The sequence below is a fragment of the Terrapene carolina genome, unplaced genomic scaffold, assembly GCF_002925995.2.
Source record: "Terrapene carolina triunguis isolate 2854851 unplaced genomic scaffold, T_m_triunguis-2.0 Scaffold58, whole genome shotgun sequence".
NCBI lineage: Eukaryota > Metazoa > Chordata > Testudines > Emydidae > Terrapene > Terrapene triunguis.
In genome coordinates, this window is record NW_020664409.1 from 15862725 (window position 1) to 15878256 (window position 15532).

The 15532-nt window shown below is 39.2% G+C and overlaps 1 protein-coding gene across 4 annotated transcripts in view; it reads left to right on the forward strand.

The window, feature by feature from the left end:
• ZNF516 (zinc finger protein 516) overlaps positions 1 to 15532 on the forward strand; it is a 131298-nt gene that overhangs the window by 39140 nt on the left and 76626 nt on the right. For all 4 annotated transcript variants that reach the window (XM_024212129.2, XM_024212144.2, XM_024212138.2 and 1 more), the window contains one exon: positions 12244 to 14267. In XM_024212129.2, the coding sequence (XP_024067897.1) occupies positions 12365 to 14267 (1903 nt within the window). In that variant the 5' untranslated portion in view covers positions 12244 to 12364. The remainder of the gene's footprint in view (positions 1 to 12243; positions 14268 to 15532) is intronic.

The following is a 15532-nucleotide window of genomic DNA, read 5'->3' on the forward strand; positions in this document are numbered from 1 at the left end:
TGGGCAAATGAGAAAGAGAGAGAGAGACTGTGCGTTGGAGGTGGAGTGCAATGTGTGTGTGTGTGTGTGTGTGTGTGTGTGTGTATGTATGTGTGTTGGAGCTGCAGTGCAAAGGATGTTCAGGAAAGAACAATTTGGATAAAATGTTCCTTAAGAACATATTTATAAGCAACTGATAGGATTCCTTTTTATCTCATTCCTTGACCCTTTTCAGTGATGTTCTGCGTAAATAGTTTAGCACTTTATACCAAAATAAGACAGACTAGACTGATAGCTGAAAAGTTTGATTTCAGGTTCAGTTTCTCCTCTCCAGGGTTTATTGTGGCTGGGAGCTTTGCAATTCAAAAATTGTCAACTTGTGTTTCAAATGTATTTGGTATACAGGACTCTCACTTTACACATTTTCCCCCTTTATGATGATAAATAAATAATGCCCCTGTTGTATAAGCAACTCATCCAATGCAGTAACTTTGTTTTGGTTACACAAGCTAGAGATGAAATGTTTGCTTTTCTAGACTAACAATGATAGAACAGTGCAAGGTTCAGTATATTTCATAATTTGATTTTAAACATGCATTATGTTGAAAGCGCTCATATGCTCTGATGATGGGAGCTATAGATAACCCTAAAATAGATTGATTAGATAATAAAACAACAATAGGTGATTCTTGGGTTTTGAAAACTACCGTTGAACCCAGGAACTCGCAATGACTCATTAAATCACTAGTAATCACAGATATCTTACCAACTAATGCTCATAAAATAATTATATTGTACTTGTCAGTAATGGCTCTTTGTAAATATACACTGATATATCACTCATTTTAGCTGCAGATGCAAGTGAGTGTCAGAGGTACTATATACATTAGCGATAACTAGGTCAAGTTACAGTCCTTTGAAAGTGCTGGATGTCTCCAAATTCGCATGCTCAGGGTCTGATTTATCACTGTTACTCCAGGTAATTCAGTTGAAACCAAAATTGGTATAAAATAGAAATAAGGCAGTGGAGCATCCTATACATATAGGGCCAGATTCCCCGCTTGTGTAAATTTGTGGAACTTGGTTGTCTTCAATGGAACAACAATGATTTACAGTAGCTGGGGATCTTGATCCATAGAGCATATAAGAAATGTTTGTGTTTGGAAGGGGGGCATACAATGAACATTTGACATTCATAATATGTTGATTGATGTAGTACAAATGATCATCAAAAATATTAACTACAAGATCAGATTAAAAAAATCTCAGAAAAATAGACCAATTTTGTACTTTTGAAAAGCTTATTGTAAAAAACTTTCAAGAAAACTGATAATGTGTTTTTGGTGCTGTGTATTCTGAGATTAGATTTTTATGTTGACTTTCTGTGCTAAATAGTGCTACCTCAGAAGGTAATGTTTAACAGAATGTTTTTATGGTTTACTGCACATAATTATCTCTCTTTATATTCTAGGCCACAGTTCTTTCTTTTTGATGATGGGATTTTTTTTTAAAGCTCTTTCACAAAATGGAACTTTGAAAGAGATAATAATGGCAGTCAAGGAATTTGTTTGTCTTTTGCAGTTTCTGGTCCAATAATAGGTGGAAAGAGTAAACTAACAGCTTGCCACTGCTGCCTTGTGACTTGAAAAATCTTTTTTTTATTACACCCAAGATTTAATAGCTAATCAAACAACAACATTGTAATCTTAAATCTGTTAACAAGTTACTGGCTGGCAATAACTCGATATGGTAGAATCATTATTTTGTGTTTATTTGAGCAATAGGACATATTAGGTGTGAGGGTTACTGATTACTTACCTTGAATTTCTTAATTCTTTCTGCATAGCTTATCTCGTGGTAACTTATCTAAGAAATAGCCCTATAACTTCTGTTAACCTGCTGTAAACATAATTGCAGTTATTATTATTATTAAATTTTCACTGTGTTGTAATATATGGTTCTTTGCATTCAGGGATGCAGCATGCTTTTATTGGGTAAGTCATTATTGTTATGTACGTATATAGTACATCTGACCTTGCTGTAGCAAGGTCATCAACATATATTATAAATAGTGTGACCAGATAGCAAGTGTGAAAAATTGGGACTGGGGGTGGGGGGTAAGAGGTGCCTATATAAGAAAAAGCCCCCAAAATCAGGACATCTGGTCACTCTAATTATAAATCATTAGATCCAGTTCCCCATTGGTGTAACTGCTAGTGGCATTAGGGAGGGATTTGGCCCATTGTGACATGCTATTGTTTCATTTTAGTTTGTAACTGGTACACATGTTTCTATGCCACTAAAGTCTTGACTCTTGATGGCACAATGTTTTTCCATTTTCAGTCAGAGGTCCAAATTCTCAGGCTATGCAAATCATTGTAGCTCCACTGATGCCAGTGGAGCTATTCTGACTTACACCAGCTGAGGATCTGGCCCTTAATGTGTACATGTGTTCACTACATTTATATTGGGCAAATCTGAGAGGAAATAGTAAGAAAGTGTGTGTATGTGTATATATATGGTGTATCAACGGAACTACAACAATTTACACAAGCTAAGGATCTGGCCCCTATTTTTCTACAGTAAGTGCAAAAATAATAAAATATTTTATTTTCAACCATGGTGCTGCAAATATCAGCCTATCTATAGTATTTTTATGCACTTAAAAAAATATCTAAAGTAAAACATGAAAATACTCCTCCTAAGCAACTTTGTATCAGCATCCAGGCTGACAACTTTTGGACCTATGCAATTTGAAATGGCCAAGTTATAAACCCTTGTAAATTGGGTTTATAATGGAAGTCCTGATAAGATAACTACAAAGCAGTATTGGGTGCAGTAAAAATTCTGTGCATGTTTTATTCACACACATGCATGAATAGACAGCATCAATGGCATTGATTGGAATAAGAAAATACTGTACAGTATTTAGGTGGATTTGCTCCTATTTGGGAATGAATTGTTTTATTTTTGCTTTGATATCAGATTTGGGGAGTCTTTTCCCCCCCGTTTTTAGTTTCAGTACAGAACATAATAAAGTGGCTTCCTTCAGTGGGGTTTAGCAAAATAGGAAACGGGTACATTAATATCCAAAAGTGAAGTAAAGTGGACTCTTTTCCAAGGCATTTATTAAAATTTAAAATGTTTATATTCAAAATTAGAAATGATTTCTATAACACACCAAAATATCTGCTTTTGACTTCCTAATATAGATCATTAATGACCCTAGGAAAAAACCCACATCTGCACTGGTTCAGTTCTTGGCCTTTCTAGGTCTAATCAATAATCACATTGTGTATTCAGCTGTCTATTTTTTTTCTCCTGTGAGGTCAAATTTAACTATTAGTCTTTATATTTCAGAAGAAGGACATAGACTGCCTTATGCATAATAATATTGGTCTCAGTGTTTCCTTCTGAGTCTAAATTGTTATACCCTCACCAAATGAGTAACTGTTAAAAGGTGTATTTCTATTTAAATATTTTATCTGAAATTTAAGATGCTCTTTTCCACTCCTCTGCTGTGTACAGAATCTTTGGAAAACTCTAGGAAAGTATGTTGATCATGAATGCAAAAAAGTTTGCTCTAGTTTTAATGTACACAAGGAGATTTAAACTGATCATTGCTCTTGTGTACTGCGGGATGCGAAAGTGGCAACAAGAGGTAAATAGTTGCAATGGTTCTTGCTGGACGATAACACAGCTGCTGCAGTAAAGCCATGTTATGGTCTACTAGTCACATTTGGGCAGTCACCTCTAATTCAAATTTCTTATTTAGTTTGGATTAGAAAATAAATTAAAGGAAGCCATTAGATTTATATATTAAGTTTATTTTCTTCTCCTGGAAGATTTATGCCTTTTCTATTTTGTCCTGTAGCCAGAAAAAGTATTCTTGAAAGTGACTTGCCTTTAAAATAAACTTTTTTTAAATTTTAGACTGTAATATAGTGGTCTTAAGTAACTGTCTTAAAATAAGGGGGTTATTGTAGTCAATTAAGTCTTGTGATGGTGGCGTTTTGTGATTTGTGTGTGTATGTATGTATGTATGTATGTTGTTTTTTCCATGGAATTATTACTGATACTAGTTCCCTTTTATTCGTTTCTTCATGTTAGAGTGGAAATGTAGTTTGTTCATAATGGATTATTGATTGGTCTGAGAACAGCAGAAGCCCCAAGGCCTTGTCATCAATGGTACTTACTCTCCCAGTAGTGAATGCATCACTTCATGCAGCTATTTGGGACCCGTGTCTGTGGAATATAAGCCTGTAATTGTTAATCTTGTTCAGAACAGTTTTTAGGGAGAGGAACTCTTTATTGTTGTTGTGGTCCCCCCTCCCCCATTTGTTCAAAGAATAGTCTCTTTGTTTTGGTAGTAAAATAAGCTTGTCCAGGATGTTAATGATGTATTTTAATTCATTGCTTATAATACTACAGTGTAACTAATAAAGAACATTTCTTTGTCTCCAAGAGGACAAACATGCACAGTACACTGAAACACAAAATATGTACTGAGTGGGTGACAGCCCTGTGTTTCTCAACATACCCTGTAGCAGTGCACAAGAATAACCTTTTCATAGAACTGCTTCTTTAGAAAGCACTAAAAACTGGGTTATGGACTTTTTATTGTTCTTCTGGCTTTTGGTTTGACACACATCACCTCTTTGCAGATACCTAAGCCTTTTCAGCATTAGGTGTCTTTATTATCTCTCTCTCTATATATATATACTGCACTCCATTTATAAGAATCACTTATATGAGAATCAACCGCATATAGTGATCAAACCCGCTGGGACAAAATCATTCCTATACTATACTCCGCTTATAAGACTCAGATAATCCAGGACGGAAGTGATTCTTATAAAAGGAGTGCACTGTGTGTGTGTGTGTATATGTGTGTGTGTGTGTATGTGTATGTATATATATATATATATATATATAGTGTGTGTGTGTGTGTGTGTGTGTGTGTGTGTGTGTGTGTGTGTGTAAGATATACACACTTTCATCTGCTAAGGGTGTGGTGCTGATTCAGAATGGCCTGACTCTGCTTTCTGAGGCCTGGCTGTCCATTTGAGGCCTGCTGTGGAATGCCATTAGATCAGAGCAAGAGAGAGACATGTAAACTTATGACATAGTCAAAGAAGCTCAAAATAATGTGTCAGTGTTAGAACTTCAAACTTTTCAACACAAAAGGATTAGACTCTTCAGCTTCAGGGGAAAAAAGAACAGAGCTATTAACAAATACAGTAAAATGCTACTCTAGGATTTAAATACAAAGATATAAGCGAGTTGAAGTAAACTCGAGTAATAGAAATGCCTGGTTTATTTTTCTAGCAGCCTTTTTAACTCTCTCATTTCCAGTCCTCTGTGGCAATTTTGGAAGGTTTAAACAACCTCAAGAGATGTGGTGTTAGGATTTCTGCTTTGAATAATTAAATACTTTTAAAAATTAGGAAGTCTTCCTTTATAACTGGTTCAGTTTTTTGGATAGCTTTTTGGCAGAATTAACTTAGACGGCTCTCAGAAAATCAATGCAAAGTCATGCTGCCTTTACCTAGTGCTGGTTTACTTTGTAGGCCACAGAATGCCAGGATTTCCTGTGAATTCAAGGGTAGGTTTACTATTTAAAGACACACACTTTCTTCCATCTTGGTCGAAAGAATGTTATCTGCTGAAAACAGAGTAAAAGGGATATAGACAAATGAAGCTGTCCATAAAAGGACTAAAGAAGGCATTTTCAGTAGGACTTTTGCCCAAGTAAGAACAGCAGGATCATGACATTGATCAAAACAATATAAAACTAACCATTGTAATGTTCTTGCAGAAGACTCTAAATTCTGCTATGAAATCAATGGGGATGCATAGGTGGGAGGCCTATAATGTGGGAGTATTTCAGTAGTCTAGTATCACTGAGGCTGCAATGCTGCAAAATGGTGGAAATTTCTCACTCTATCTCTTATCCCCTGTTATTAGATACTTGAGTTGTCTTTTTCTCTTACAGTGAATGCCCTTGAATATAAAAGTCTTTTAGCTGTCTAATTTGAGCTTCCTGAAAACTGGAAGGCATGTTTGCTGACTTATCACTCTTTTGATACATACTTCTTCTTCACCTGAACATACTTATATTTGCTGTGTACTATTGCTCCGTCACCAGGAGGATCCCTTTTTCACACAATCATGTGCCAGCATTATTTGTTGTTGGAGAAGTGTACTGGAGTGATGATCTGCATTATATCCAGAATCCTCTAGGACAGTGGGTCTCAAAGTTTTTTACTGGAGACCCCTTTCACAGAGCAAGCCTCTGAGTGTGATTTTTCCCCCTTATAAATTAAACACACTTTTTAATATATTTAACACCATTATAAATGCTAGAGGCAAGCGGGGTTTGGGGTGGAGCTTGTCAGCTCGTGACCCCCCATGTAATAACCTCGCGACCCCCTGAGGGGTCCCGACCCCCAGTTTGAGAACCCCTGCTCTAGGAGACACGATGAGCAACATTTCTACAATGGATTCTGTGCTCCTTTCATCCAGGGCTTGGAATTCACATATCTGAATTGAAAATGTCGTCTTGCTTGAAAAAATTCACTGTAACTTCCCATATCTGATTCTTTTCTGCAATTTTTCTTGCCAGTGGAGACCTGTCCCTTCATGTAATGTATGGTCAGTACAGTCCACATAATACAGTTTTTAATAGACTTGTTCACAGTTTCAGGATGTGGTAAAAGAATTAAATAACCTATCTATCTAAGCTTTGTGAAGCATTTGTCCGTATGTAAATATTTTATAGCCATCAGCCATGAATTTGGGGTTAGATTTTATATATATATATATATATATATATATATATAGTATCTACTCCAGTGTTTTACTTTTTCCCCCACCCCTCATCAGTTTCTAAACTTATTTTTCAGAAATATTTTATTTTTCATTAATTCTTTCCTGGCTGGCACAAAAGGGCTGTAATGGTCGTCTAATTGGCCAGCTGAGAAATCTCCACCATGTAGCTAAATACCTTCATCCTCTGCTCCCAGCATGTATAGGTAGCATGGTGAGCAGAAGTGTGTGTGTCTGGAGAGTTGCTGCTGGCATCATTGAGGCCCTGTGTGATGGAGCAGGGAGTGGGGAGGATTGACCTGGGGATGTCACAGGGGAGTTTTACTGGGACTGTCTGCATTGGGGATGGCATAGCAGGGGGTGACTTCACTTGAGCCTGTAACTTGAGCCAGGAGGGGGGTTGGGGCCAGGTGGACAAAGGCTGGAGGAGGAGCCGGGGGAAGGCTGGGTGAGACTGCTGGAGTGGGTTTCAGTTTGGAGCGGTCTGGGTAAACGGAGGGAACCCCAAGGCTGGGGTCTAAGCTCCCTGCTCTCCCCCCCCCCCGTTGCCCCCCCTGTCCCCGAGGGACCTGACTGAGGGGTCCTGGTTGTACCTACAAGCTCTGTTTGGGACTGTGTTCCTGTCATCTAATAAACCTTCCATTTTACTGGCTGGCTGAGAGTCACGGCGAATCACAGGAAGTGAGGGTGCAGGGCCCTGACTCCCCCACACTCCGTGACACCCTGATCCTGCATATATTTACCCAAATGCTTAACTTTAAACACATGACTTATGGCAATGGCACAACTCAGCTGCATAGTTAAGCCCATGCGTATGTGTTGGTAGGGCAGGGGGTCTAGAGCAACTTTGGAGCAAGCTGTAAGTAGCATTGGGGACGGTAGGGGAGCTCAGTGGTGGTGTAATGTCAGCCTTACCCTAGATTCCATACCAAACACAGCTCAGCTGGACCCAAGGATCAGAGCCTTTAAATCTATTTTAAAACAGTAATCAACCGTAGTGAGTTAAAAGCTGGTGGCTTCCACCTATTGCACCAGGCTAAGTGTTGAGCGAAACAGTTAGTCACTAATAATCTGAATGTTAACTGAAGCGTCTAAGCGTAGTTTTTTCTTTTTCTTTTTTGATTGTGTCTTGAGGCATTGAAGCATTCTTTTCAAAGTTGATATTTTCATTTTGAACTCACCATTTCCTCCCTTCTTGGTGGAGAACAGCATTGTTGTTCTGCAAAGAGTCCTTCTAGCAATGTGACAATCAGCATAGCACTCAAACAGATAGATGAGAGATTCTGAGATTGTTCATCTACAATATGTGCGTGTACTGGGCATTCAGCCTTCCAAAGCCTACACATGACACAATGAGCCAGCCTCTATACAATAAAGGAAGACTGATTTTGGGTGAGAATTACTTTACAAGACATGAGAGTATCTTGGTAATTAAGTCTAGGCTCTAGAGTGCATGTTATGATTTTATTTTATAAGTAACCATTTTGTTTCCAATACTTTTACTTGCTTCTGTTTGAATCGCTATGCTGTGTTTAATACACTTACACTTGTTTTCAGTATAAACATTGTGGCGGGTTGGATCACAGAAACCCCCTTGGGACGGATGTGCTGAGACTACTTCTAACTCATTTTCCCTGCCAGCTTGGGACTCCAGAACGCTGCCTGTTTGAGCCAGACACGCTAGCCTGCTACAAACCCAGACCCAGGTCTGAACAACGTCCCCCAAAAGCTGCAGGTTTAACTGAAAACAGTTTAAGAAGTGTTCCTGGCTCCAGCACTCAGATACCCAGCTCCCAATGGGATCCAACCCCAAAATAAATCCATTTTACCTTATATAAAGCTTGTACAGGATAAACTCATAAATTGTTCACCCTCTATAACACTGATAGAGATATATGCACAGCTGGTTGCTGTCCCCAGGTATTAATACATACTCTGGGTTAATTAATAAGTAAAAAGTGATTTTATTCAATACAAAAAGTAGAATTTAAGTGGTTCCAAGTAATAACAGACAGAACAAAGTGAATTACCAAGCAAAATAAAATAAAACACACAAGTCTAAACCTAATACAGTAAGAAAGCTGAATATAGATAAAATCTCACCCTCAGAGATGTTTCAATAAGCTTCTTTCACAGACTGGACACCTTCCTAGTCTGGGCACAGTCCTTTTCCTCTGGTAGAGCCCTTGTTCCAGCTCAGGTGGTAGCTAGGGGATTTCTCATGATTGCAGCCCCCTTTGTTCTGTTCTACCCTCTTATATATCTTTTGCACGAGGTGAGAATCCTTTGTCCCTCTCTGAGTTCCCACCCCTCCTTCTAAATGGAAAAGCACCAGGTTAAAGATGGATTCCAGTTTAGGTGACGTGATCACATGTCACTGTAAGACTTCATTGCCCACTTGCCAGCACACAGATATACAGGAAGACTTACAAGTAAACAGAGCCATCATTAGTCAATTGTTCGGGTTAATGGGAGCCATCAAGATTCCAAACCACCATTAATGGCCCACACTTTGCATAACTACGATAGGACCTCAGCGTTATATTTCATATTTCTAGTTTCAGATACAAGAGTGATATATTTGTACAAATAGGATGACCACACTCAGTAGATTATAAGCTTTGTAATGATACCTTACAAGAGACCTTGTGCATGAAGCATATTCCAGTTACATTATATTCACACTCATTAGCATATTTTCATAAAATCATATAGAGTGCAACGTCACAAACATATTTGAGTGCTCTGAGTTAAGTGGAGCGATTAACTGAGGTGGAATTGATAAGATAAGATGTGTTGTTTCTTTGGAAACAGTGAATCTGTGAATACTGGGGGGTCTCCTGTGAATCAGGTGCTGGACATTCCAAGGAAGTGATCAAAGGGCTGGGGTGTCCCAATTGCTAACCTGTAGAGTGACTGCAGGGCTTGTAAGGCCTGAAGGGAAATGTTTGGGTTGCTTGTGGCAGGTGTAGTCAGGGAGCTGACCCATGATAGGCACAAACATGGCTTCCTCACTCTAAGGGCAAGTAGTAGCGAGGTTCCTCACAGCCCTAGGTATCCTGGAGAAGCATCCCAGTAACCAAGGGCCAGATTTTCAAAGGTGTGTAGGTACCTAAAGATGCAGATAGGTGCCTACTGAGATTTTTCAAAAGTGCCTAAGCAGGTTTGGCATCCAACTCCCATTGAAATCAATAAGAGTTAGGCACATAGCCTGCATAGGTGCTTATCTGAAACTCTTGATTCAAAAAACTGGTCTGGAAATTTCCTGAGAACAGGTTTTCCCTTTACTTGGTCCCTGTCCAACATACCATTTTGACACTGCTTACAGGCTTAGAAAAATTAAAAATAATAGGGCAATGAGTTTGAAGCTCAGGAAAAGTTTGGTTATGGTTCAAGTTGGGTTGTTAATTTATTTGAACTGCTTCGCTCATTATTGCCCTATGTGGGGTTTTTCTGGCTTGTTTGTACTTTTGGTACATCTTTCTGGTTCCCTGAATGACAGCCATTATTTATTTAGCCAAGCATGTGTCTTGCGGGGCTGTCCCTCAACTCAGTCCTAAACTGCTAATTTCAAGGATCAGCAGTTCAGATGCTCTCTTTGCAAACTTGTTGCTCAGTTAGACATTTTAGCTCTTGATCGGATGTGATTTTCCCCTGATAAAGTAGTACATTAGTTCTGGATGTAGTCATAATATAAAAATGTGTTTTATTTGAAAGAAATGAATTTGAGAAGTGTTTCTTGCAGATATTTGTAGTTGTATTGGTCCTTGAGGAAAAGGTAGATAATGTGATGCTTACCTCTTAAAACTATAAACAGCTAGTAACCAAAATTAATTACCCTGAAGATCTAAACTGAATTGTTTTTCAGAAAATGAAAAGTTAGATTAGCTTAAAAATAATTAGTGTTATTACCAGGGAATGTAACTGAGTGCCTGAGATGAATAATGTAATTATTTTAGATTGTGTTAGATTTATGATGTTATTCATGGTTAGACTACATGTTTTCACTTCCCAGTTCAGAATAATCTGAGATGAACAAAGTGACAAGGCCTTAGACTTTGCAACTGTAAATCTGTTTCGTTGATTTTTGCATCAGAAGTCTCCAGTGAAAAGTGTGTATGTGTGGTTGTAGTTGTGGTGTTTAGATCTGGCCACATCTTAAGAAATTGCTTTCTTTTCTTACTACCAAAGAAATGGATTGACTCCATCCATTAGTGCATACAATATTCTTTCTTTCAGATAGAACTTGCTGTTCAAACTGATTAAGGGGGCTAGAAATAACTAAGAAACTTTTGATTTGTATTTATAAGGGGACTGAAAAAGCTTATTTTATAATGTTAATAATGTTGTTTCTCTTTTTGTGTGTGTTCAGGGTGGTGAGTTGGTGGGGAAATACATCTTGTGTAGCTGAGATAAATAAGGGACCCAGTTTTAAAGATGGTTATTACTATACATACTGTCATGCAACAGCTTTTAAAATTCCATTTGTTCATCACTGACCAATGTGATTTTAAAACTAAGGCCCTGCTTCAGCAAAGCATTTAAGCACATGCTTACCTTTAAGTTCCGTTGACGTAACTTTAACCACCATTAACATCAGTGAGCCTTTAAGCACATGCTTATTTACTTTGAATTGGGGCCTAAGTCTTGGATCAGCATTTTTTTTCATACTGGATGCCCAACAGAAAATCATCTTTAAATATACAGAATACTTTCTCAATCTCTGTATTCTGGTTTCCCTTTTAATCAAAATGTGAAGTGCACTGCAGTCTGCTTTCCTGTTACATGAAGTACACCCCACATCAAGCACAGCGGAACTGCCCGAAATACAATTTAATGTAATTTTCAAGAGTGATACAATATTCTATAAAGAAAGTCTCCAGAAAAGTCTTTTATCTCTGGGCAAGCAAATATTTTTAAATGAAATTATAAATGACTATAAAGCCACAGATTTAAAGTGTAACAACCACTTCAAGAAATGGTTTCCTAATGTAAAATATATATACACAGAGACATATAGATTCTCTCTCTCTCTCTCTCTTAGTTTTGAAATAAGAAATATAGGAATGTTTAAAAATGGATTTTCCCTGTTGTTGAGACTTTATTCATACTATTTTTTTGGGGGAGACACACCCCATGGCGCACACACCTCTTTTAAACCATGATGTCCTTTGTCCCTGTGTATAAGTAATTCTTTTTACCCCAAATGATATTTTAATTAATGTTGCTTTGAATGCTAACCATTTAAACTAAAATTGTGCATGTTATGGAATATGAATATAAGCTAATGCTTATTATTAAAATAAATAAAAGTATAATATGTTTTTGAAATTGGGTCTGGTGACAAAAATCGCCCAAGGAAAAGTATAAATAGTTTTAAACATATTGAAGAATCTACTTACACAGTTTCTGTATTTGTGTTTTTGTTTGTTTCAGGTGCTCATTGCCATCTGCTTACAGAACATACATGAATAAAGTGACACCCCAGACTCTTTCGAGCAATTGATAGGGGAAACTTTAACCTGAGAATGAAGAGAGAAACACTCAGCAGAACCGTATGATTGAAACCACAGCCCAGCCTTCTGTTGTTGGACAAGGCTTTGTCCTTTTGCCCTGTACGACCGATGTTGCAGTAGTTCAGATGGATCGCAGCAAGGAGGCAGAGATGGAATTACGAAGATCCTCTAGTCCTAGCAAGGTAAACAAGAGTGACATTGATGGAGACAAGTCCATGTGCCACAGCTGCTGCATCTGTGGCAAGAGTTTTCCTTTTCAGAGCTCCCTGTCTCAGCACATGAGGAAGCACACAGGAGAGAAGCCCTATAAATGTCCTTACTGTGACCATAGAGCTTCCCAAAAGGGCAACCTGAAGATACACATTCGGAGTCACAGAACAGGCACTTTAAGTCAGGGGCATGAGGTGGAGATGGGAGAAGCACAGCTTGGAGAGATGGGAGTCTCAGAAGGCCTTGACGGATGCACCAGCCCCACCAAAAGTACATCTGCCTGCAACAAGATTCTGAACGGGGCAACTCAGGCAGACAACAGCAAGATTTTGTTGAGAAGCAGCAAGAAGGAGGTTGTCACAGAGGCACCACCTGCAGAAGATGACAAGCTACCCACTTATCAGTGCATCTTCTGCAAAAACAAGTTTGAGAGAAAGAAAGACCTGGACCAGCACCTACATCAAGTCCATAAGCCGTACAAATGCAGGCTTTGTAGCTACATGACATTAAGAGAAGAGACACTGTTAAACCACATAGAGAAAGACCATATTACAGCTCAAATTCCAAACGGGGAAACTTACACCGAGAATTGCAAGAGTGAGCTGAATGCAGGGGAATTTCCTTGTGAAGTCTGTGGTCAGGCCTTCAGTCAAACCTGGTTTCTCAAAGCTCACATGAAAAAGCATAGAGGATCGTTTGATCATGGATGCCACATTTGTGGCAGAAGATTTAAAGAACCCTGGTTTCTCAAAAACCACATGAAATCACACGGTCCAAAGACGGGGAGCAAAAACAAACCAAAAAATGATTTAGAGCCCATAGCCACTATTAATAATGTGATTCAGGAGGAAACAATTGTGACTGGCTTATCTCTGTATGAAGTTTGCACCAAGTGTGGGAATCTGTTTACAAATATGGAAAGCCTAAAAGCACACAATGCTGTACACTTGAGAGCTCAAAGAAGCAGTACTGAGAACAAAGCTGAGGGGTTAATTGACGGAAGCCTAGATCCATCTGTAAATAAGCAGTTTTTCTTACAGTGCCTGAATCTGAGGCCAGCTGTAGGGATAGATAGAGTTACAAGTGGACAGCCTGGAAAAAGGGTAGCTGAGCTGGATCCAGTCAGTAGCTACCAGGCCTGGCAGCTGGCCACCAAAGGAAAAGTAGCGGAGCCTTCTGAGTATGTTAAATATGTGGGATGGGATGAAGTCCTTGCTGATGCAGATGTGACTTATGACAAGGATAAAAGAGAATATATTCTTGTCGGCCAGGAGAAGCGCAAGCGAGATCAGGATTCACCCAGCTCCTCCAGCAACCCCAAGAAGAAAAGCTGTGTCAGTGGGCGCTTGGAGAAGAACAGCAATGTGCAACAAGGAGAAAACTGTATCCTTGCCCAGGGCGACCTGGACTACAGACCCTCCTCAAGGCAGAGCAGAAGGGCATCCCAAAACAAGTCCACCGAGTGCTTTGAGTGTGGAAAGATTTTCCGCACCTACCACCAAATGGTGCTCCATTCGCGGGTGCACAGGAAAGAACGCAGGAGCTGCAGTGAGAGTGGAACCATTGCTCAGCCAGACCGGTATGGATCCAGCAGTGAAGAAGGGGATTCTGGTTCTGTTAGTGGGCCAAGCACTCCAGGCTCAGCGTCTGCCCCAGAAGATTCTGTGACCTCTGGAATGGGTGAGGAGGGTGCTGAGGACAGCTCTGAGGAAGGAGTACCTGAACCATCACTAGGTAAGCTCATACACAACATTCCCCCTCCCCCCCCCTTTTCCCTATGTTACCTTTTCTTTGTCTCTAGCTCTTTTAGATCCCATGCCTCTTAGCCTCCTGGGGCCTGAATGTGGGACACAGCAAGGCGCAAAGGATCAAAATGATAGATGAGTAAAATACCATAAGAAGCTTAAAATTAATGTGGATCAATTCTGTAGCCTAATTAACATTGTTTATAGTCTCAGCTTGATGATTCAGCATTTCTGATGTAAATAATAAAAGTGAGATCACAGGAGGTCTTTGCAAGATACAGGTAAATTTGGATTTCAAATGAAGGACAACTGAGAGGTAGCTTAGTTACCCCTAGCAACGCAGTTACCTCTGCTGTTTGCTTCACTATCTCTGCTGTTAGCTTCAGTATAGCAGTATCTTTCCTGGACATCTCCGGGCCCAATTTTGCCCTGATTTACACCCTTTCTGTTGTCAGTATACAGGGGTAGTTAGAGCACAGTTTGCCTGCTATAACCTTGAAACACATAAACTTGTTAATTGCTAACGAGAAAGGCATTCCTTCCTCTTTTCTTTTTCTGTGCTCTGCTTCCCCAAACTTGTGTTATAACTCTAAGGCTATAATTAATCTCTCTGGATTAAAGCAGTCCTCTGAGTCCAAGTCTGGCTAAATGGAACAAATTATTCCCCAAATAGCAGCAAAGTAAATATTTAAAGAAACAGTAAGCACTTTTATATCATTTTAAATTTTTGTTGTTTACTCTCCTTTGTTTATAATGCCCTGTTAGAAATGAGAGATAAACATTTCTTTCTTTACTAGCCCTCTGCTTTTTCCATTTGGCAAACAATGACATTTCCCCCCATTTTCTTTTTCTTTCATGAAGAACTAACTAATCCCGGTTTTGTAATGTTTAACTTGTTTTCAGGAGCATCAGTGAGGAAGTCACCAGCACAGTTCTGGGAATTTTTTTTAAAGATATTAGTTAATGTGTGCTTCCTCAACTGCCTAATGAATGTCATAGAAGAACAGCAACAGGTTCCAGGATCATGTATTAAGTTATATATTTGATCCTTATTGACAGCAATGATGATGTGTTGTTGAATATATTTTGTTACTGGATCATTTTAAGAGACGTCGAAGTTTGAGCCGAAACTACATGGCATATCCCTTTCTAAATGTAATGCTTAGATCAGGGGTCTCAAAGACGCGGCCCGCGGAGCTCTTCCCTGCGGCCCGCCAAGCTCCCCCCCCCCCCCCCCCCCCCCCCCCCCCCCCC